This window comes from Delphinus delphis, chromosome 1 (assembly GCF_949987515.2).
Source record: "Delphinus delphis chromosome 1, mDelDel1.2, whole genome shotgun sequence".
NCBI lineage: Eukaryota > Metazoa > Chordata > Mammalia > Artiodactyla > Delphinidae > Delphinus > Delphinus delphis.
The window spans coordinates 83105540-83130271 of NC_082683.1; the positions used below are offsets into that span (position 1 = coordinate 83105540).

General features: G+C 42.2%; 1 protein-coding gene across 5 annotated transcripts in view; it reads right to left on the minus strand.

Annotated features, from left to right (window-relative positions):
- Positions 1-747: 747 nt before the first annotated feature.
- ALG14 (ALG14 UDP-N-acetylglucosaminyltransferase subunit) overlaps positions 748-24732 on the minus strand; it is a 106079-nt gene continuing 82094 nt past the window's right edge. For 2 of the 5 annotated variants that reach the window (XM_060025953.1, XM_060025967.1), the window contains one exon: positions 20547-24453. In XM_060025953.1, the coding sequence (XP_059881936.1) occupies positions 24297-24453 (157 nt within the window). In that variant the 3' untranslated portion in view covers positions 20547-24296. The other 3 variants (XM_060025955.1, XM_060025958.2, XM_060025965.1) reach the window with 3 other exon arrangements.

A 24732-nucleotide genomic window follows, 5' to 3' on the forward strand; every position in this document is an offset into this window, starting at 1 on the left:
GAACTTTCAGTGATATAACACACACAGATTCTTTCTCTGACATTCCAGGCTAACCACTGTCTAAGTTAAGGCTCTGCAAAGCATCTGGGACATACGTTTCTGGAAAAAATCATGGCTTCTTTTCTACAATTCTCCATGGCCTAAGCATTGTAAGCTCTGGCCCGACAGGAGCCAATGCAGCAGGCTTCGTTGCGGGGGGCCCTGGGACAGCTGCCCTGGGGCACAGACGGGCATGAACTGCACTGAATACAGTCCACTCATCCACTATTCACCTAGTGCCACTCAGGAACAGTGACAGAGAAAAACTTTTCAAAGATGCATAAAATGTACATGCTGCTGTCTCAAAACAAAAAACAAAAAATCACTTTCTCCCTAAAAAAGTCGAGGCTTACTTCATCTCCGCTCCTGCTGGAACCACACAAATATGGTACCTGATATTTCAGACCTTTATGTCAGGTGACACAGAGCCAGTGCCTGAGATCTGAGATTTAAAGTCAAAGCACAGTGAACTAGCGCTTGGCTGCCCCACTGGCCACCGGCAAAGTGCTTTCACTATTCTGAGAGCCTTCTGCCATGCGTTTCCCCAGCCAAAAACCTGGGAAAATGTCCTGACAGATGAGCCTACTTTACTTTATTCAGAGAAAGAGAATTTCTAAAAGAACAAGAAAGGCTAGGGTAGCCTCAGCATTTTAATTTTATGTCGTCTTAGGTGATCAAGCCCCTTTTCACCAAAAGTCAATTTCTTTGTTCATTTCTTTATTAGATTTATATCACACTTATAAGACAGATTTAAGAGGGAAAAAAAAAACAACTTAAACATCACAAGAGGTCTTCTCATTGTCTGTTGCCTTGTTAAAATAGCAGGGAGGGGAATGGAATTCCTGTTTATTGCAGAGCTGCTGGGCCAGGCCCTGCATTAGGTGTTATACTTCTGTTGTAGTTGACAGGGCTCTTTAGGAGCACAGATTCTCAAGCAGGGCCAGCTAAATAATCGGCAAGGTCCAGTGCAAAATACAGTGTGAGCCTCTTATTCAAAACATGCTAAGAAATTCAAGAGAGAGACAGCAGAGTACTAAACCAAGTGTCGGGCCCTGCTAACTATGGGTCCCTATGTGGCCGCAGAGGCCCCATGCCCATGATCCTGGCTCTGCTCTTAAGCTTGGGCTCGAATTCTCGATTTGGCACTTACTAGTCCTATGAGCTTGGAAAGTCATCTGTAAAATGGGGGAAATTACAGTCCCTACCTCATTGAGTTGTTATTAGAGTTAAATGAGTTAATATTTGAAAAGTGCTTACAAGAACACCTGGCATACAACAAGCACTTAAGTAAATGTTAAGTAAATATATACTCTCCTGAGCCTACACATCTTAAAATGCCAGAGATAGCTATAGCCACAAAATCGTGAATTTACCATAACATTAAAAAAAATGTTTTGAGAGTTCGGCCCTGATAAACAGAACCATGTTTTTACTCGTATGACAGTAGTCACCTTTTCATTTATTTTAACAAACAAAAGATTTTAAAAGATATCCTGGAGTAAGGCCAGCTACTCACAAAGCAAAACCAAAGAATAAAAACAGATACTGGTCTATGCGCTCAGTTCTGGAAGCCTGTGGAGTGCAAATTGTCATGAAGCCAATTTAATATAACTGCTTCCTTTATGCTGAAAGGATCCACTAGGGACCTCTCTGTTTCCATACAGGAAATAAAGCCTGTTGTGTCTGAACAAAAACTAAGAAATATTTTTCTTTTTCTTTCTATAATGCAGAATACTGTAAAACAAAAAAAAAGCTGTAGAACAGGAAATGTGGCTAATCATACAAATTCTATATTTAGTTCTAGAAAATATTAGTAAAGTATTAGTAAAACAAGTCAGAAGATAACTTGCAGGTAGTGGTAAACACCTTTATATAGAACAGAAATTTGGAGCACGGAGGCATAAACACTTAATGGTTTATTAATGTTTGTTTTATAAAAGCAACCTCAGTTTCCTCACTGGGTTACTTATACATTTCTCTACTCTTGACCACCAATAATTCTCAGGATTCTCAAAGGCTTTTACATAAACATGTAGTTTTCTGTTCCCCATTTATAGTAAATATTGTTGACTGCAAAATTCTAAAGAAGTAAGTTGTCATTCATCAAACAATTCGCCCGAGGTAGACAGATTTGGGATATTTCTCCTTAAGAGTCGGCCACTGAACAATGAAGTAATCGGAGAGGTGAAACAGAATCTTTCCGGACAGGGATAAATGTTCCACTCGGCAGATGCTTTCAACGTAGACAATGATCACTTTCTTTATTCCTAGTATCCCAAGGAGAAGGGCAGATATACAGATAGGAACACATGTTCCTGGTCCGTTACATAACACCTTGAAAAAAAAAAAGTTGAAGGTCAAATAAAAACACAGAATACTGCTCTAATTTTAAATGAAAAACAGTCCAATATCAGGGAGGATTTTTTTATTATGCTAAGTCTTGAGCGATTCCTTGTTAAGATCTGGCCTGTAGCAAACTCGTGCAGTTAGAAGCCAGGTGGGGCTGTGTTGTCGGCTCTCCTGCTTACCAACTGTGTGAGTTGGGACAAATCAGTCCACTTCTCTGCACCTGGGTGGCCTGCCCTGCACCACAGGACGTGTGCGCACAGTGCCCGGTGCTCAGCCAGCACCCACGGGATGGGTGCGTGTTGCTCTTCTCCGACTGCTTTGTGGATCTTGAATGTCACACAAACATATGGAAAACAGATAAAATGAGTTGTGATTCACTGTTTTCTCATATATTGACTTGTTCGTGTTGATTTTTTAAAGTAATCTAATTCATAGTTGGAGGACTGACATGTTAAGATATAGGAGAAAATGTCTTTAAATGACTAATTATGTAGAATATTTTTGTTGGAGGTAGAATCACTGTAGGAGTTCAATCCAACACATGGGATATTCGAGAGAAGGTTACTAAAGGAATGAGATTTTCCCTCAAGAGAATTTAATCCACATTTGTGGTCCCGAGAGTTTTAATGCTTTTGACTTCTGCTAATTTTTATAGAAAGCCACTGATTAAAAACAATTTAGTTGGTGAACCTAATGAGAGAAATAAAAATTTAACTCATAGAGTAACTGCAAAGAATTTTTATAAGTTTTTTAAGAAAATGAGGGGAAAGCTATTACACAGAATTGTTGGTAAGATAATTTACTATTATTTTCAGAGGAGAAAAAGCATTTTGCACAACATCTCAATCATATGCTCGTGCTGACTGAATTAGTACAATCTAATAAAGCATTTTTTACTCCACAAGTCATAAAACAGGAGATCCGTGGTTGTCTACACACGCCTACTGGGTATTACCTACAATGTCACATGATCGCTCCAGCACAAGGCCCACAAAACTTATCAGACATCAGAGAATCTTAGAGATGAAAGGGTCCCCAGAAATACTGTCTAACCATCCCAGCATTGCAGGGACCTTCCCCAACAGATGTCTGTTGGGGCTGTGAGACAAGGTGAGGGATATAACGGTTTGGTAAAGGTCATGTGAACTAAGCCCCGCCCTTCCTGGAGGCAGGACCACCTGGAACACCATTCACAGAGCTTTGGAATCAGAGACAGTAGCCTGTTTCAGGTAGGAACCAATCCTTTTTAGTCTCCCTTAGCTCCCACCTACGAGTTAAATCCCCTGCCTGTCTTTTATGAAGAAATTTTGTTCAGACTTTCTCCTGAAGTACCAGCTACTAAGCTGCTCTCCAGGTCAGTGCTCTTTAATCCCCACTGAGTTGCCCCTATAACCTTTCTTCATAGACCCTCAATGGAGCATAACAAAATGGGACAGGGAGTCTGGGGTTAAACAAGCTGTGTACTAGCTCTGTGACCTTGGACGACGGTAATCGTAATTACCACCTCAGCTCTCACTACCACTATTTATCAACAACACATCGTGGTCAGGTACTGTACTGAACATTTGACATGTATTCTTTTAGTTAATCTTCACAGCAATCATTTGAGGCAAGCTTTCATATCCCTTTTTGCAGAATAGGAATCTGAGGCACAGAGAGACTGGGCCAGCTGACTGATCACACACCTAGTCCAGACTAGATGACCTTTCCTGTTAGCTCCAGGATTTGATCATTCTTTGAGTCTCATTTGTTTCTAGTTTTGTCTGAAGCCTAAGTTACAAGATTGTTCTGAATCCTTTCAGGATTTAGAATTCTAAAAATCCTATTAATGCAAGGTTTCTCTAATAACGGCACTATTGACATTTTGGACCGGATTCTTTTTCCTTGTGGGGCCAGTCCTGTGCATCGTAGAATGTTTAGCAGTATCCCTGGCCTCTACCCACAATACTCCAGTAGCCAAGAAGATGAAGAATGTCTCCAGGCGTTGCCAACTCTCCAGGAGAGAACCACTGTGTTCATGTATTCCCTAATCCTTGGATTATCTGTGTTGCTTTTCTCAATTTTTTTTCCCATAGTACAGAACAAAATAAAACCTACAGCTAAAAGATAATATAAAGGTTGCATGTTGGATCTTGAATGTCACAAAAATATTTTCATGTTTGTTGCCTTTAAAAAAAATATACATATCCACATGTGTTCCCTTCAGTGTCTGATCGGCCTGCTATACACAAGCTGTGAATACATTAATAGAGATGTCTGGATACAAGAGGGGAAGCGACTGGGCACTGGTGGGAGATGCTTTAATAACCTGCCATAGATCAGAGGCAAAAGGTAAAAGTGGAAATTAAAGGTATTTTGTTTATCTCTGTTGTATCTCTATTTTGAGGTACCTTACTACAAAAGTCCCAGAAACAATAAAATCACAAAACCCTAAACCAAGTATATAAAAAAAAAATCTTAAGGAAAACTTAGGCAAAGGAAAGCTTCTTTTAATTAACCACAGGTTTTTAACTCTGAGTTTTACAGTAGCCTGGGCAAAAATTTAAAAATTGGGGATTATGGAGTTTCTATTATTTCATGGAGCATACCAAAGAGACTTATTCCAAGCACTAAACAAACTAGAATTTACTGAAATAGCCTGGGTAAAGACTTTAAACAATATAATGGTTGAAGTTGTCTTTTTAATTTTATAAAAAACACAGAAATACTCTTCATATTTCTATTTCTTAAAACATAAGTTCTCAGTAAACGTGGGTGCACTGCTCTTACTAACGCTCTACCTCACTACTTTGTAAGCTCCTTATAAGCAGGGTCAATTTCTAGGACAATCTATGTTTTGAACCTGGAACAAAATAGGCACTCACTAATTCTGCTGAAAGGAAGGAAGGAAAAGCATTGAAGGATAAGGGAGGAGGGAATCCTTTGCCTACCATGTATGAAGTCAAACGTTCGCTCTGTCAGACTTGGCCCTGTTTGTAGCTGTATCGTACACATTTATCATGAACATAATGGCTGTGACTGACAACTTAAAAGTTTTTTACTATCTCAGATCCATCGCCTTTTCCTCAGGGGAACCACTGTATCCCTTGCTCTCAACTTAAATGTTTCAATAGAGTTGACTCCACGCTCAACTATAAGGAGAGGACATATGACTCCAGTCTGACCAGCTAGATCATCGAATTGCCCTAGGCAAGGTCATCCGTTCAGGGAAGAGCATATAACCCAGTGAGAAGCCGCAAGACATAGTGGGACATTGGTTGGGGCTACTGAGAGAGCAGTACCTTTTCTGTTGTACTGGCATCTAGGAGAATGTGGACCTGGCAATGGTAACATCTATCTTGCCACCATGTGGAGGGCTTGAGGATGAAGCCATCACAAAGCAGAAGAGAGCAGAGCTGAGAGATGAAGACAAGCCAGGTCCCAAAGATAGCATTTAAGATCCATGAATCCAGCTGTGCCTGAAGGAAACCAGATCTACCCCTAGACTTGCCAGGTATGTGAGGGAATATATTCCATTTTTGCTTAAGCCAGTTTGAATCAGGACTTCTGTCATTAGCAATAAAAAGCATCCTGACACAGCCCTTTATTTTGTCTAACTCCCTGACTAAGCCCCGACTGTCTGCAGTGCCAACCGGTAGGTGTTCATACGTGCCTGTTGGATGAATTAGCAAATCAATAAACTTCTCTGAGAGCAGGAAATCTAAGAGATGTACTAAAGATAATATAAATTATGGGTCTAGAAAACTGCAAGAGGTCAGGGCTAAAATAAACATGAAGTCATGAGGCTAGATGAGCCCGATCGAGGATCAAGAAGAGTTACAAGAGGACTGTTGTTCTGTAGATTTGGGTCACCACAGGTCAGGTCCTGTTGGCTGAGACATGACATCGGCATGCACGAAAAGACAAATTTAACTAGGGTAGTCTGAACTTAATTCGTAGCCTAGTAGGAACCCCATACACAGAATACGGGCCAAGACCTTTGGGGTCCTGGGTTGGTTTGAAAGTCAGAGACCATAAAGTTGAGGGTGATCCAAGCATATGAAGGTGAGATTGAAAGCCAGATGCAGAGTCCAACTACTCTGTAATCTAAAGAGACTGGACAGAAAAGCAGAGCCCAACTCTGAGACACTGGCCTGAAAACCAGACTTTTGGACACCAGCCTCTGGCTGGTGGAGGAGGAGGCTGGAGAGAGCTAACAAACTGAGGAACCCAGCTGCAGGCAAGGTTTTACTGAGCTTCCAGGGCCATGCAAGAAGCTGGAGAACTAGAGCCCACTGTCAAAGCTGAGCTGGCTTGGGAAGACAGTCTCTATGGAGGTCACAGGTTCTGTCAAAGCCAACACTTCCATATATAGGATATTGGTTCCATTATGTAGACAGGTAAAAGTGGAGATGAGGAAGGCAGTAACCACTGAGATGTAGAACTACTCAGGAGTCACAGCAAGAGCCTTACAGGGGCTTCCCTGGTGGCGCAGTGGTTGAGAGTCCGCCTGCCGATGCAGGGGACATGGGTTCGTGTCCTGGTCTGGGAAGATTCCACATGCCGCGGAGCGGCTGGGCCCGTGAGCCATGGCCGCTGAGCCTGCGCATCTAGAGCCTGTGCTCTGCAACGGGAGAGGCCGCGACAGTGAGAGGCCCGCGTACCGCAAAAATAAATAAATAAATAAAAATAAAGAAGCCTTATAGGTAAGTTGCTTAACAATGCATCCTTCTTTTTTTTCTTTGTTTGTATTTTATTGAAACCCTTTATTTATTAATTTATTTTTTAACATCTTTATTGGAGTGCAATTGCTTTACAACGTTGTTTTAGTTTCTATTGTATAATAAAGTGAAACAGCTATACGTATACATATATCCCCATATCCCATCCCTTTTGCATCTCCCTCCCACCCTCCCTATCCCACCCCTCTAGGTGGTCACAAAGCACCGAGTTGAACTCCCTGTGCTCTGTAGTTGCTTCCCACTAGCTATCTACCTTACATTTGATAGGGTATATATGTCAATGCTACTCGCTCACTTCGTCCCAGCTTACCCTTCCCCCATACCGTGTCCTCAAGTCCATTCTCTACGTCTGCATCTTTATTCCTGTCCTGCCCCTAGGTTCATCAGAACCTTTTTTTTTTTTTTTTAAGATTCCATACATGTGTTAGCATATGGTATTAGTTGTTCTCTTTATGACTTCACTCTGTATGACAGACTCTAGGTCCATCCACCTCACTACAAATAACTCAATTTCCTTTCCCTTTATGGCTGAGTAATATTCCATTGTATATATGTGCCACATCTTCTTTATCCATTCATCTGTCGATGGACACCTAGGTAGCTTCCATGTCCTGGCTATTGTAAATAGTGCTGCAATGAACATTGTGGTACATGACTCTTTTTGAATTATGCTTTTTTCAGAGTATATGCCCAGTAGTAGGATTGCTGGGTCATATGGTAGTTCTATTTTTAGTTTTTTAAGGAACCTCCATACTGTTCTCCATAGTGGCTGTACCAATTCACATTCCCACCAGCAGTGCAAGAGGCTTCCCTTTTCTCCACACCCTCTCCAGCATTTATTGCTTGTAGATTTTTTGATGATGGCCATTCTGACCAGTGTGAGGTGATACCTCATTGCAGTTTTGATTTTTTTTTTTAACATCTTTATTGGGGTATAATTGCTTTACAATGGTGTGTTAGTTTCTGCTTTACAACACAGTGAATCAGCCATACATATACACATGTTCCCATATCTCCTCCCTCTTGCATCTCCCTCCCTCTCACCCTCCCCATCCCACCCCTCCAGGCGGTCACAAAGCACTGAGCTGATATCCCTGTGCTATGCGGCCGCTTCCCACTAGCTATCTACCTTACGTTTGGTAGCGTATATATGTACATGCCTCTCTCTCGCTCTGTCACAGCTCACCCTTCCCCCTCTCCATATCCTCAAGTCCATTCTCTAGTAGGTCTGTGTCTTTATTCCTGTCTTACCCCTAGGTCCTTCATGACATTTTTTTCTTAAATTCCATATATATGTGTTAGCATATGGTATTTGTCTCTCTTTCTGAGTTACTTCACTCTGTATGACAGACTCTAGGTCTATCCACCTCATTACAAATAGCTCAATTTCGTTTCTTTTTATGGCTGAGTAATATTCCATTGTATATATGTGCCACATCTTCTTTATCCATTCATCCGATGATGGGCACTTAGGTTGTTTCCATCTCTGGGCTATTGTAAATAAAGCTACAATGAACATTTTGGTACATGACTCTTTTTGAATTTTGGTTTTCTCAGGGTATATGCCCAGTAGTGGGATTGCTGGGTCATATGGTAGTTCTATTTGTAGTTTTTTAAGGAACCTCCATACTGTTCTCCATAGTGGCTGCACCAATTCACATTCTCACCAGCAGTGCAAGAGTGTTCCCTTTTCTCCACATCCTCTCCAGCATTTATTGTTTCTAGATTTTTTGATGATGGCCATTCTGACTGGTATGAGGTGATATCTCATTGTAGTTTTGATTTTCATTTCTCTAATGATTAGTGATGTTGAGCATCCTTTCATGTGTTTGTTGGCAATCTGTATATCTGCTTTGAAAAAATGTCTATTTACATCTTCTGCCCATTTTTGGATTGGGTTGTTTGTTTTTTTGATATTGCGCTGCATGAGCTGCTTGTATATTTTGGAAATTAATCCTTTGTCAGTTGCTTTGTTTGCAAATATTTTCCCCCATTCTGAGGGTTGTCTTTTTGTCTTGTTTATGTTTTCCTTTGCTGTGCAAAAGCTTTTAAGTTTCATTAGGTCCTATTTGTTTATTTTTGTTTTTATTTCCATTTCTCTATGAGATGAGTCAAAAAGGATCTTGCTGTGATTTATGACAAAGAGTGTTCTTCCTATGTTTTCCTCTAAGAGTTTTATACTGTCTAGCCTTACATTTAGGTCTTTAATCCATTTTGAGTTTATTTTTGTGTATTGTGTTAGGGAGTGTTCTAATTTCATTCTTTTACATGTAGCTGGCCAGTTTTCCCAGCACCACTTATTGAAGAGGCTGTCTTGTCTCCAGTGTATATTCTTGCCTCCTTTATCAAAAATAAGGTGACCATATGTGCGTGCGTTTACCTCTGGGCTTTCTATCCTGTTCCATTAATCTATATTTCTGTTTTTGTACCAGTACCATACTGTCTTGATTACTGTAGTACAATCTGAAGTCAGGAAGCCTGATTCCTCCAGCCCCATTTTTCTTTCTCAAGATTGCTTTGGCTATTTGAGGTCTTTTGTGTTTCCATACAAATTGTGAAATTTTTTGTTCTAGTTCTGTGAAAAATGCCAGTGGTAGTTTGATAGGGATTGCATTGAATCTGTAGATTACTTTGGGTAGTATAGTCATTTTCACAATGTTAATTCTTCCAATCCAAGAACATGGTATATCTCTCCATCTGTTTGTATCATCTTTAATATCTTTCATCAGTGTCTTATAATTTTCTGCATACAGGTCTTTTGTCTCCTTAGGTAGGTTTATTCCTAGGTATGTTATTCTTTTTGTTGCAATGGTAAATGAGAGTGTTTCCTTAATTTCTCTTTCAGATTCTTCATCAATAGTGTATAGGAATGCAAGAGATTTCTGTGCATTAATTTTGTATCCTGGTACTTTAACAAATTCATTGCTTAGCTCTAGTAGTTTTCTGGTAGCATCTTTAGGGTTCTCTATGTATAGTATCATATCATCTGCAAATAGTGACAGTTTTACTTCTTCTTTTCCAATTTGTATTTCTTTTACTTCTCTGACTGCTGTGGCTAAAACTTCCAAAACTATGTTGGATAACAGCTGTGAGAGTGGGCAACCGTGTCTTTTTCCTGATCTTAGATGAAATGGTTTCAGTTTTTCACCATTGAGAATGATATTGGCTGTGGGTTTGTCATATATAGCCTTTATTATGTTGGGGTAAGTTCCCTCTATGACTACTTTCTGGAGAGTTTTTATCATAAATGGGTGTTGAATTTTATCAAAAGCTTTTTCTGCATCTATTGAGATGATTATATGGTTTTTATCCTTCAATTTGCTAATATGGTGTATCACATTGATTGATTTGCGTATATTGAAGAATCCTTGCATTCCTGGGATAAACCCCACTTGATCATGGTATATGATCCTTTTAATGTGCTGTTGGATTCTGTTTGCTAGTATTTTATTGAGGATTTTTGCATCTGTGTTCATCAGTTATATTGGCCTGTAGTTTTCTTTCTTTGTGACATCTTTGGTTTTGGTATCAGGGAGATGGTGGTCTCATAGAATGAGTTTGGGAGTATTCCTCCCTCTGCTATATTTTTGAAGTGTTTGAGAAAGATAGGTGTTAGCTCTTCTCTAAATGTTTCACAGAATTCACCTGTGAAGCCATCTGGTCCTGGGCTTTTGTTTGTTGGAAGATTTTTAATCACAGTTTCAATTTCAGTGCTTGTGATTGGTCTCTTTATATTTTCTATTTCTCCCTGGTTCAGGCTTTGAAAGTTGTGCTTTTCTAAGGATTTGTCCGTTTCTTCCAGGGTGTCCATTTTATTGGCATATAGTGGCTTGTAGTACTCCCTCATGATTCGTTGTATTTCTGCAGTGTCAGTTGTTACTTCTCCTTTTTCATTTCTAATTCTGTTGATTTGAGTCTTCTCCCTTTTTTCTTGACGAGTCTGGCTAGTGGTTTATCAATTTTGTTTATCTTCTCAAAGAACCAGCTTTTAGTTTTATTGATCTTTGCTATTGTTTCCTTCATTTCTTTTTCTTTTATTTCTGATCTGATCTTTATGATTTCTTTCCTTCTGCTAACTTTGGCGTTATTTTGTTCTTCTTTCTCTAACTTCTTTAGGTGTAAGGTTAGGTTGTTTGAGATTTTTCTTGTTTCTTGAGGTAGGACTCTACTCCTACAAACTTGCCTCTTAAAACTGCTTTTGCTGCATCCCATAGGTTTTGGGTCATTGTGTTTTCACTGTCATTTGTTTCTAGGTATTTTTTTTATTTCCTCTTTGATTTCTTCAGTGATCTCTTGGTTATTTAGTAGCGTATTGTTTAGCCTCCATGTGTTTGTATTTTTTACAGTTTTTTTTCCTGTAATTGATATCTAGTCTCATAGCATTGTAGTCGGAAAAGATACTTGATATGATTTAAATTTTCTTAAATTTACCAAGGCTTGATTGTGATCTATCCTGGAGAATGTTTCATGAGCACTTGAGAAGAAAGTGTATTAGGTTGTTTTTGGATAGAATGTCCTATAAATATCAATTAAGTATATCTTGTTTAATGTGTCATTTAAAGCTTGTATTCCTTATTTATTTTCATTCTTGGATGATCTGTCCATTGGTGAAAGTGGGGTGTTAAAGTCCCATACTATGATTGTGTTACTGTCGATTTCCCCTTTTATGGCTGTTAGCATTTGCCTTATGTATTGAGGTGCTCCTATGTTGGGTGCATAAATATTTACAGTTGTTATATCTTCTTCTTGGATTGATCCCTTGATCATTATGTAGTGTCCATGTCTCTTGTAACATTCTTTATTTTAAAGTCTATTTTATCTGATATGAGTATTGCTACTCCAGCTTTCTTTGATTTCCATTTGCATGGAATATCCTTTTCCATCCCCTCACTTTCAGTCTGTATGTGTCCCTAGGTCTGTAGTAGGTCTCTTGTAGACAGCATATATATGGGTCTTGTTTCTGTATCCTTTCAGTGAGCCTGTGTCTTTTGGTTGGAGCATTTAATCCATTCACATTTAAGGTAATTATCAATACGTATGTTCCTATGACCATTTTCTTAATTGTTTTGGGTTTGTTTTTGTAGGTCCTTTTCTTCTCTTATGTTTCCCACTTAGAGAGGTTCCTTCAGCCTTTGTTGTAGAGCTGTTTTGGTGGTGCTGAATTCTCTTAGCTTTTGCTTGTCTGTAAAGCTTTTGATTTCTCCATCGAATCTGAATGAGATCCTTGCTGGGTAGAGTAATCTTGGTTGTAGGTTCTTCTCTTTCATCACTTTAAATATGTCATGCCACTCCCTTCTGGCCTGTAGAGTTTCTGCTGAGAAATCAGCTGTTAACCTTATGGGAGTTGCCTTGTATGTTATTTGTCACTTTTCTCTTGCTGTTTCAATAATTTTTCTTTGTCTTTAATTTTTGCCATTTTGATTACTGTGTGTCTCGGTGTGTTTCTCCTTGGGTGTATCCTGTATGGTACTCTCTGTGCTTCCTGGACTTGGGTGGCTATTTCCTTTCCTATGTTAGGGAAGTTTTCGACTATAATCTCTTCAAATATTTTCTCGGGTCCTTTCTCTCTCTCTTCTCCTTCTGGGACCCCTATAATGCGAATGTTGATGTGTTTAATGTTGTCTCAGAGGTTTCTGAGACTGTCCTCAATTCTTTTCATTCCTTTTTCTTTTATTCTGCTCTGCAGTAGTTATTTACACTATTTTCTCTTCCAGTCACTTATCCGTTCTTCTGCTTCAGTTATTCTGCTATTGATTCCTTCTAGAGAATTTTAAAATTTCATTTATTGCGTTGCTCATCATTGTTTGTTTACTCTTTAGTTCTTCTAGGTCCTTGTTAAACGTTTCTTGTATTTTCTCCATTCTGTTTCCAAGATTTTGGATATCTTTTCTATCATTACTCTGAATTCTTTTTCAGGTAGACTGTCTATTTCCTCTTCATTTGTTTGGCCTGGTGGGTTTTTACCTTCCTCCTTCATCTTCTACATATTTCTCTGTCTTCCCATTTTGCCTAACTTACTGTGTTTGGGGTCTCCTTTCACAGGCTGCAGGTCTGTAGTTACCATTGTTTTTGGTGTCTGCCCCAAGTGGATAAGGTTGGTTCAGTGGCTTGTGTAGGCTTCTGGGTGGAGGAGACTGGTGTCTGTGTTCTGTTAGGTGGGGCTAGATCTTGTCTTTCTGGTGGGCAGGGCTGTGTCCGGTGATGTGTTTTGGCTGTCTGTGAACTTAGTATGATTTTAGGCAGCCTCTTTGCTAATGGGTGGGGCTGTGTTACTGTCTTGCTAGTTGTTTGGCATGGGGTGTCCAGCACTGGAGCTTGCTGGTCGTTCAGTGCGGCTGGGTCTGAGCATTGAGACAGAGATCTCTAGGAGAGCTCTCGCCGATTGATATTACATGGGGCCGGGAAGTCTCTGGTGGCCCAATGTCCTGAACTCAGCTCTCCCACCTCAGAGGCTCAGGCCTGACAACAGCCTGGAGCACCAAGACCCTCTCAGCCACACGGCTCAGAATAAAAGGGAGAAGAAAAGAAAGAAAAAAATGTTTTAATAAAATAATTAAAATAAAAAGATAAAAAAATTATTAAAAAAGGTAAAAAACATTTAAAAAAAAGAAGAGAGAAACCAAACCCATAAACAAATCGACCAATGATAACAAGCACTAAAAACTATACTAAGATAAACATAAAAGTCAGAAACAAGTCAGTCGCAGACAACAAACTCCAAGTCTACAGTTGCTCCCAAAGTCCACTGCCTCAATTTTGGGTTGATTTGTTGTCTATTCAGGTATTCCACAGATGCAGGGTACCTCAAGTTGATTGTGGGGACTTAATCCACTGCTCCTGAGGCTGCACGGACAGATTCCCCTTTCTCTTCTTTGTTCGCACAGCTTCTGGGGTTCAGCTTCGGTTTTGGCTCCACCTCTGCATGTAGGTTACCCTCAGACATCTGTTCCCATCCAAACAGGACAGGGTTAAAGGAGCGGCTGACTAGCGGGCTCTGGCTCACTCACACCAAGGAGAGGGAGGGGTATGGTAGTTATAATTGGAATGCGGGGCAAGCCTGCGGCGTCAGCATGACGTTGCAACAGCCTGAGGCATGCCGTGTATCCTCCCGGGGAAGTCGTCCCTGAATCACGGGACCCTGGCAGTGGCAGGCTGCACAGGCTCCTGGCGGGGGTGGGGGGCAGGGGGTTGTGGATAGTGACCTGTGCTTGCACTCAGGATTCTTGGTGGCTGCAGCAGCAGCCTTAGCATCTCATGCCCATCTCTGGTGTCCGTGCTGAGAGCCGCGGCTCATGCCCATCTCTGGAGCTTGTTTAGGCAGTGCTCTGAATACCCTCTCCTCTTGCACCCTGAAACAATGGTCTCTTGCCTCTTAGGCAGGTCCAGACTTTTTCCCGGACTCCCTCCCGGCTAGCTGTGGCATACTAGCCCCCTTCAGGCTGTGTTCACGCAGCCAACCCCAGTCCTCTCCCTGGGATCCAACCTCCGAAGCCCGAGCCTCAGCTCCCAGCCCTCACCCATCCCGGTGGGCGAGGAGACAAGCCTCTCGGGCTGGTGAGTGCTGATCTGCACCGATCCTCTGTGCGGGAATCTCTCCACTTTGCCCTCCACACCCCTGTTGATGCACTCTCCTCCGTGGCTCCGAAGCTTCCCCCACCCACCCACTCCCCGTCTCCACCAGTGAAGGGGCTTCCTAGTGTGTGGAAACTTTTCCACCTTCATAGCTCCCTCCCAGAGGTGCAGGTCCCGTCCCTATTCTTTTGTCTCTATTTTCTCTTTCTTCTTTTGCCCTACCCAGGTACATGGGGATTTTCTTGCCTTTTGGGAAGTCTGAGGTCTTCTGCCAGCATTCACTAGGTGTTCTGTAGGATTTGTTCCACATTTAGGTGTATTTTTGATGTATTTATGGGGAGGAAGGTGATCTCCTCATCTTATTCCTCCGCTATTTTGAAGGTCCTCCCTCTTCTTTTTAAAATTTTTATTTATTTATTTATTTAGGCTGTGTTGGGTCTTCGTTGCTGCATGTGGGCTTTCTCTAGTTGTGGCGAGCAGGGGCTATGCTTCGTTGCAGTGTGCGGGCTTCTCATTGTGGTAGCTTCTCTTGTCGCAGGGCACAGGCTCTAGGTGTGCGGGCTTCAGTCATTGTGGCACGCGGGCTCAGTGGTTGTGGCTCGTGGGCTCTAGAGCTCAGGCTCAGTAGTTGTGGCGCATGGGCTTAGCTGCTCTGCAGCATGTGGGATCTTCCTGGACCAGGGCTCGAACCCATGTCCCCTGCTTTGGCAGGCAGATTCTTGACCACTGCGCCACCAGGGAAGCCCAAAAATGCATCCTTCTTATTTTAGAAAATAAGAAAACCACAAAGCCACTTGCCTTAGCCGACAGAGACAAAATCTTCAGATTTGGGTAAGAGAAGGGTAATGGAAACCCCAGAGATGCCTACTTCTGTGAATCACTGAGCTAAAATACGGGGAGGGGAAGATGAGCATGAGGGAGGGAAAGCTCAGATAGGAGCTGGGTGAGCTAAGCAGGGCTGGGAAAGGCTTACAGAATGGAACGAATGATCTATACGTGAACACAAAGACTGCGGGAATGAACTGGTGGTGAGGGAAGAACTGATGATATAGAAAAAGTGAGTTTTTTCAACACCAGGAGAAAAGAGTAAGAATTCAGAGTATTTAGTTTGAGATTGGTTTGGGAAAAAATGTACCTTCTGAGAACATGACAAAGGATAAAAACGGTGGCACAGGAAGTTTGCCCTCAACAGATTTTTCTTTCAATATTTATAACTTTCCAGCTCAATGTGAAAAGTGCGGAAAAGCAAAAAGAAGATAATAATCCTTCTAATTTCATCAATCTGTTAACATTTTGGTGTATTATCTTCATATACACATTTATATTTCACTATAAAATATGTTCACGGATGCACATATAAATCTGAGAGCTTATATATAAATATTGTAAAGTGTTTTTTTGAAGTGTTGTTATATTTTTGTGTGTTGTGGAAAATTTTTTAAATTCATGATTTTTAATGACTGCATATATTTAATCCTATGGATATCTCATAATTCATCTAACTATTCCTTTATTGTTGGAAATTCGGGCTGACTCCTTTTATTGCTATTCTAAATCATGCTGTTATGAACATTTTTGTATATAAATCTGTGACCCCTAAGGTTTTAATTTTGCATTGAACTGTGTTCCAGAGTTCTTGCTGAGTGAGAAGTCAGAAGAAACAGCTTCAAGGACTTAAGGAAGTTGTAGAAAGTTTAATAAAACAACTGTCCTGAGTTGGGGATGGGCCATGTGGCCTTTAGTTTTGTTTTGTTTTTGTTCCTGTGTGGAAACTGAGTGATTTCCCACTGTATGAGTTGTGACAGCAGGCAGAGCCCATCTCACAAGTGAGATACTCCTTTCTGTGTTCCCTCTGCAGCTAGTGGATGGGCCGTGACTTGGCCAGATGTTTCTGCCTAGGTCTGATCAGGTGCTGGTGGTGCAGAGAAGCAAGGCCAGAGGAGAATCTGTTCTGGTGGCAAAGGTGCCACTGGCAGAGTCTGGCATCCAGTACCAGCGGGGCCAGCTACACTGTTCACTATCCAGCAGTGGTGGCAGCAGTGTTCCCCCAAAGCAGCTCTGAGGCCATGGAATTTGGGCTGTGGTTCTAGCTGTTCAGCTCCCACCTTGTCCCTCCACGTTTACTAATCCTATTTCATTAGCTTTCCCAGTAACTCCGAGAGCTCTCAATAATCTTTCCCTAAATTCTTTTTCTGTTTCAGTCAGCCAGAGTGGATTTTTATGGTTCGTTACCAAGAACCTGACTGGTATGGAAAAAAAACAAAGGCTTTGAGAGCAGCAGATGCAGAGTTACAGAAGGAACAGGTCACGTCAGAACAGTCACAGGATTTCCTCAAGCAGGGCTCAGAGCGCTGCACGGTGAGCACAGGAAGAGGCAGAGTGAAACAAGGATGAGGACCAAGCAGCAAAAAGCACCCAGGGTGAGTGTTTTGGCGTAGGGAGAGGATACTCAAAAGTCGTCATCCAAGAGAGGAGGAGGGCAAGAGCCGTGGGATAAAAGCCGTAGAAAACTGGATAGAGAAGCATCTGTGAGTAATCAAGAGAGTGAGGAAGAAAATGCAGTTGGAGGGCAGGTGGTCTATAACATGTAGAGGATATCGTCAGAGGACCGGAAGGCTGGGGGTGCAGCCTGAGGAAAGGCAGCACGGAATGTCAGCGCTCAGTGGAGGTGGACAGCAGGAAGGAACAGGACACAGAGCAGATGGGATGACGTGTTTGCTTGGCTCACGTTACGGTACACTGCATTTCTTCTTTTTTATGTGTATTTAATCATCTGAGTAGTAACAGTTAAACAGGAATATCTAAATATCAAGACCAACATGAAATAACCAAATAAAGCCCTAAACACTGGAATCACCAACTATTTATGAACTTCAAGGTCTCTTACAATCCTATTGCTAACACACAGAGTCTTCAGAGTTGTCATCACTGTGTATAGCATCTTGAGGTCTACTTTTCCAAGTATACCACTCTTCCTTCCATGTTGCTGTATAGGCCTCAGTTGCTTCACTGCTTGAACATGTCACAGTCCACCTAGCCCCTTCCCTACTTGTCCTTACCCAGGCATAGCTTTCATCTTCTTTTAAGTCATATCAAAAAGGTAAGTAAAGTTATAAATTGTTTTTATCTAGGCTAATGGCTTACGTTGCAAAGACGCTGAATTTATTGCTGGCTCCTCGAATATCAGTTACTTGCATTTCATTTGATAACAACTGGACCCAGTTCTAATGTGTGCACACGTGCGCACGTGTAGGCTGCCTCACAACAAACAATGCTCTGGACACCAGCTGGTTGTCCTACAATTTAACTCAATTCTGACACTACCTACCTGGATATAGAATCAGATTCCACAGGTTAATGGCTCAGTCCCAAAGACTGCCCTCCCCCTTCAGATGCCTGTCACAAGCCCTGGCTGCTACCTCTACTTCTGGCTATAAGTCAGAGGTTCCCACGACCCACTCCTTGAGATCAATTAATACGCTAGAATGGCTCACAGAACTCAGGAAGGCCCATTTACTCACTAGCTTACTGATTTATTACCAAGGATATTAAAAAATACAAACCAACAGCCAGATAAAGAGATACATAGGGTAAGGTATGGGGCAAGGGGGTGGAGTTTCCATGCCCTCTCAGAGTGTGCCGTTCTCCCAAAGTCTCCACATGCTCACCAACCTGGAAGCTCTCCCAACACCGTCCTCTTGGGTTTTTATGGTGGCTTCATTACATAGTCATGATTGATTAAACTACTGGCCATTGGTGACTGATTCAACCTCCAGGCCCTCTCCCCTCCCCAGAGGTAGAGGCTGGGGGTGGGACTGAAGTTCCAACCCTTTAATGACACAGTTGGCTCCCCTGGTAACCAGTCCCCATTCTTGGGTCCTTTCCGAAAGTCACCTCATTAACTTAACAGGCACCTTTATTGCTCTCATCACTTAGGAAATTCCAAGGGTTTTAGGAGCTGTGAGTCAGGAACTGTGGATGAAGACCAAATATATACAAAAAATATATTTTGGTCATCTGAATAAACAAATATATATTTTTCTTTTAAATCATGTAATCATAGAATGTAATCAAATAAAGAACAGTAAACTTTGGCCCTGTAGGATCTTGCCGAATTGGTAAGTCCCTTATGCCAACACCCCAACACTGATTACTCCCAGTCAGCCAGAACATTCTTGCTCCTGCTGCACTCACATAATCGATCAGGGAGCTGAGCAACATGGTGCTTATGGGCCAGGGCTTTGCAGTCACACAGATCTGGGCTGTCTGCTTAACAGCAACGTGAGCAGTCCGTTCTATGTCTCAGTTTTCTCATTCATGGATTCATTTGTTCAAGAAATAGGTACTGAGCAAAGATAATATGCCAGGTACTTTCTGGGTATTAGGGATCTACTAGTGAACAAAGGTCCCTGCCCTCACAAAGTTTACATTCCAGTGGGAAGACAAAAAATAATAGGTATACGTTTATATAATATAAAGTAGGATAAGGGAACAGGGAGATATGGAGGTCAAAGAAGATCTGGGAGGAGGTGAGCTGGAAGCCAGTAACTGATGAAGTGGTATGGTATTCTGGGTAAATCAGACAGCAACTAGAGCAAGACTGAGGAGAGAAGATGATGTAGATTTTGTGAACCGACCGTAAGTCTGGGCCAGCAAAAAGGGTTTAGGAGGTTGGGGAGGGGTGTGGGCTTGAGACAGATTATAATTTAACAGAGCTGTTAGGTCCAGGTAACACTCTCTCTCAGGGGCTTGAACTTCTTGTGGTGAATAAGGTAAACAGAGACATATATATAAGGGCAAGATGAGACTGGTCCTGATGGTCCTTCAGGGGAGGTGGGCAGTAAGTTCTAATGTATTCTCCTTCTTGGGAATTAGCAACAGTAAGGTAGAGAATGTCAGGAGTGGGGAATGGTAATCCAACCAGAAACAAATATAAACACAGGGAAGACGGTATATCTACTTTTTAGTATTGCTGTGGAGATCAAATAAGATAACACATGTAAAGCATTTAACATAGTGCTTTGCCCATGGTAAAAATTCAATAAATGGTAGCTATTATTATTATGTATATATGTATTTTAAATTATTTATTTCTTTATTTTTGGCTGCGTTGGGTCTTCGTTGCAGTGCGTGGGCTTCTCATTGCGGTGGCTTCTCTTGTTGCTAGGGCACGGGCTCTAGGCACGTGGGCTTCAGTAGTTTCAGTACGTGGGCTCAGTAGTTGTGGCTTGCAGGCCTAGCTGCTCTGCAGCATGTGGGATCTTCCCAGACCAGGGATCGAACCCGTGTCCCCTGCATTGGCAGGCGGATTCTTAACCACTGCGCCACCAGGGAAGTCCCAGCTATTATTATAATCCATCCAAAAGTCAAGTAGAATACTTGTGGCATTTTTCAAATTCTTAAGAGTACTATGTGGCAGAAGGCTTGTCCCTCACTCTGTCACAGACATGGCACTGACCCGGCATGATCTATCCTACCCTTCAGAGGGTACCTTATAAGACTGACCCAACCATCCATTTTAGCCTCTTTATCTTCAAGTCATATTTTTTGCTCTGCCTGATACACTCCACGTGATGCTTATGTAAAAAAATGACGGAAGGAGCCTGATTACCCGGAGCGGTGTTTTCTCTTCTTCCACACGTGGGGAATGAGTGAAGGATTCTTGAGCTCCCCTGCTCTGGATCTGGGGAGCCACTGTAGTGTCCTTCTCAGCCAAATGGCCATGAAAGTCCGTGGCCATAACACGGTAAACAAGCCTGATGACCTGGTGAGTAAGCCTGATCTTGTTCATTTCAAAACAAGGGTCGGCTATTTTGCCCTTGTATGGGGAAACTAGACTTCACAACCTTCTGCGACCATCCTGATTTGTTGCGTTTGGGCTGAGTTACAGGGGTGGAAGTTATGTAGGTGGAGACACACAGACAGCAGACTCCAGTGTCCCCTCCACCAACTCTGGGATGCCCACCTGTAGTCTGAATGCATGTTAACAAGATCCTACAAGACCCAGGCCACTGCATGTATGTTTATGGCCACTCCATGTATGTTTATGGCTCCTCCAACTGTAAGTGCAGAGTAGGCAAAAGAGCTCAGAGGTTGTCGGTGCCCACACTGGGGTGACATTTGATTTTCTTGCCCTGACGATCCATCATAAAAGATACACAGATAAAATTAAAACTTAAAAAAATTTTTTTTCTCTGAACGGTTAAGCTGTACCTACTTTGCATCGTCGTTAAAGATCAACGTCAGGCCAGCCAAACATTGTTTTCCTAACCTTCCTGGCTGATTCTACTTTCAGTTGAGGAAACTGAATCTTTTAGTTTTCCTGTTCTCTGGGCCAAATGGTCAAGGTGACGACTTCCTGACTTCTTGGTCTTTTTGTGTTTTCACTGTATTTTCAACACTCTGAAATGTGTTCACGGAGGTCTTTGAATCCTAGTAATCCAGTACTTTTTCCTTTTGTTTTCCCCACACCGTATACTCAGCAGTTCTCGCAGAAGCCCTGATTGCTGACGCTAGATGCAGTCTCAGGAGTCACTTAGTTCAATCCTTGCCCTTTAGCTTGAGAAGGAAGGCGGAGACCTTGACATTCACAGGGCACATACTACTTGCCAGGCCCAGAGCATAAGTGTGGCATTCTGCGTAATGAGCCTTTTCTTAAACCTTACAACAGCCCTTTGAGGTGGATGTCTTTATCCTCATTTTTTAGACAAGGAGACTCAAGACCAGAGCAATTAAGTGACATATGAAAGATCACACAGCTGAGACGCAGACCAGCTTTAGAAAACAAGCCTGGGGCTCTCCTGTCCCCCATCCTGGTCCTGCACCTGTCAGTCAGGACCAGCATTAGTTGGAAGTGGGCTGAAGGCAAGGTAGGCTCCAGGGCAGATGTGACACAGGGAGTTTAATTGAAGGTAAAATTCTGGCAATTGTTATTAATATTTTATAGCTTTAATAAAGAAATTAGTGGCAGACTATAACATGTCATTGGACTAAGATGGATTATGAAAGCTTTTCAGCAGATAAAATGGGGGCAAATGGTTAACATTTTCAAAAGAAAAGGGAGTATCCTTTCTAAACAGGAAGAACTGGCTCAGATTCAAAGCAATTATGTAACTCCTGACTTCTGTCAAGGCCCTCTCTTAGGCAGATTAAGTGATATTTTATTCGTGATCCTTCCCTAATTTTTTTTTTTACATCTACCTATGAATAAAACTGCTATCTTGCTGAACTGAAAACTAGTCAGCAGTTTTCCTTAGATAATTTCTTTATGTACAGATTATGTTTGCAGTATTAAAAAAGGCTTACAAATTTTTTTTTATAGAGGAGTATCTAATTCCTTAATTCTAAACCAAAAGGATACATAAAAACACTTGTTTGTGAGTTTCTGGTTGTGTGTGTAGAAAAGAGAGGTAGACATAGATGCTCAAAGACAGACAATGAAATGGAGGCAAGAAGATAGAATCCAACAGAGTGAGATGCATTAAGGAGCTGTACCTCGTTGTGGTTAAAGAACATGGTACTCTGGAGCCGAGCTTGGATTCCACACCTAGAACGAACGGGCAGGGTTCTCCATAGAACATGTGCTTCACTCTGCGCATTCAGGCATTCAAAAGGTGTTTCCCTTTCATCGTCCACCATGCATTTATCAAGATCTTAGCATTGGTGCACCTGACTCCATTGGTAACTTGCAGAAGTAGAATGACACTTCTTGTCAAAATCAGGGTGTCTCTTGGAGGTTTTTATTGCCTTCAAGCTTAGTTGAGTTTTGCTAGGTGTGTTTGGCTGTACTAACGACTCTCTCTTATTATACTCTTAGAAGACAGGAGCATTGATAGGAACTGAGAGAAGTGGTAGGTTTGTCCCAGTTCTATTCAGAGAGGACCCCTTTAAACCAGCAGGTAGAGAAGTGACTCCCATGTTAGTATTTTGCAGGCCTTCACATCCCATTCACCCAGGGATACTTGTCAAAAATGCAGATTCTTGGGGGAGGGAGGGGGATGACTGGGAATCTGGGATTGGTAGTTGCAAACTATTACATTTAGAATGGATAAACAACAAGGTCCTACTGTATAGCATAGGGAACTATATGTAATCTCCTGGGATAAACCATAATGGAAAAGAATATTTTAAAAATGAAGGTATATATGTGTAAAACGAAGTCACTTTGTTGTAGAGCAGAGATGGGCACAACACTGTGAATCAACTATACTTCAATTTAAAATAAATAAATAAATAAATAAAATGCAGATTCTCTCCAAATCAGAATCTCTGGGTCTGGGGCCCAGGAATATGCATTTTAAACAAACTGCCAGGTGTTTCGGTACAAATTAGCACTTGGAAACCTCTGCCCACCACTACAGGAAGGGGGCTGGCACTCTTCATAAGTGGCACCTTGTCTACCTTCCTGCAAAGGGGTCTGTGTGTGCTGAGGGAGAAAGCAGCGGCGGAAGAAATGTGGGGACTGGTAAGCCATCAAAGGCCATTCTCTCTCTCATCCTGCTCAAAACCACTTCAGGGACAAGCAGCCCAGCTGAACTCATCTGGAAGAGCTTTTCAGTGAGCCTGAGGTTCCTAATAGCAGGGAGAACTGCCAGGAATTGAGGAGCTCCACCATGACGCCCCTCCTTCCCTCTGTTGTCTAGATCTAGAGACTCCCTCTTAGAGAGCCAGCATCCCTGGGAGGAGTCCTATCTTAAAGACTAGAAGTTAGCTCCTTAATTATCTGTTAATTCTTTAAAAATGATTAGTTGACAACGTTGCGAGAATAAGGACAGGTTACAGGGAAGGAAGGCACCTGAAGGATGGCAGAAAGGGACATTAGTAGGGAGGTGGCAAGGCGGCATATCCTCTGCCACTCAAAGTCACCCTAGCTGTCAAGGTGCCCCATCCCACTGGTGCTGAAGGAGCATCTCTGCAGACGTGGAGAATGGTTTGCTCACACTTCTCTGCATCACAGTCTGGGTCTTTGGGGAGGGGAGGGCTGGACAAGCAGGGCCTCAGTGGTGGGGCTCAGTCTGTCAGTAGCACCAGAGTGAGTCCTCTACCAGAGTCATCTTAAGGGCAGGGCAACAGCTTTTAATCCAGCAGGTGATCTGGGAAACATCTTGCTTGACCAGAAGCCAAATTTTGTTAAGAAGAGATTCTTAACCACTATGGAGAGAATACCAAACCTGCAGGTTTTCTAATTCAAACGTGGAGCACCGCCCCCCCGCACCGTTTCTTGAAACAAGCTTCTGTCTTATGGTAGACAAGATGGGGTATCTGAGTCACTGACAGTCCAGGGAAAGGGCAGTGACGAGAGGATGAACCCTGGAGCCAAACCACCGGGGAGTGAATCCGGGCTCCACTGCTTCCTACCTGTGTGAGCTTGGGCTAGTTATTTCACCTCTCTGTGCCTCAGTTCCCTCATCTGTAAAATGAGGATTCAAGCAGTGCTTTCCACATAGCATTATAGTGAGGATTAAGTGAAACAGAGCTTGACAAGCACTTAGAACTCAGCAAGTCCCTTATGCGTATTTGCTGCTATTATTTTTCTTAGTCTCTCTGCCTAAGGCTGCTTCACGACAAAGACCAAAAGAGGGGTCTTAGAGTTGAAGGGGGAACAGGATCCTTGTGTCATCTGTATGGCTCATGTTCTTTCAAGATCAACAGTGGCTCTTTTGACTGAACTGCAGTCTTCTCTCCTCCCACAAATCCTGCCGAGGGCACTGCTGGGCCACAGTCCAAGCATCTTCTGTTGGGGCAGCAGGTTCTCAGGTCCTCTTTTAAGAGCCTTTTAAGGGAAAAGGAGGTGGGATGGCAGATGAATCAACCCCCTATTTTGTACAGTTCAGCTAACAGGGCAAATAATGTACACCGAACTATTACTGGTAGGGCTTCCCGGGGCAAGACTGAAAATAAAATTCTGTTAGAGGGACAGTCCATTCAGGGTATAAAATGGAATTATCTTCACCAGGATTAAATCACACTTCCTGACTGTGACAGAGCGTTTCCACGGAGAGTAAGCGCCGCGCAGCCCTTAATGCCACTCGTTCATTGTTGCTCATGACTC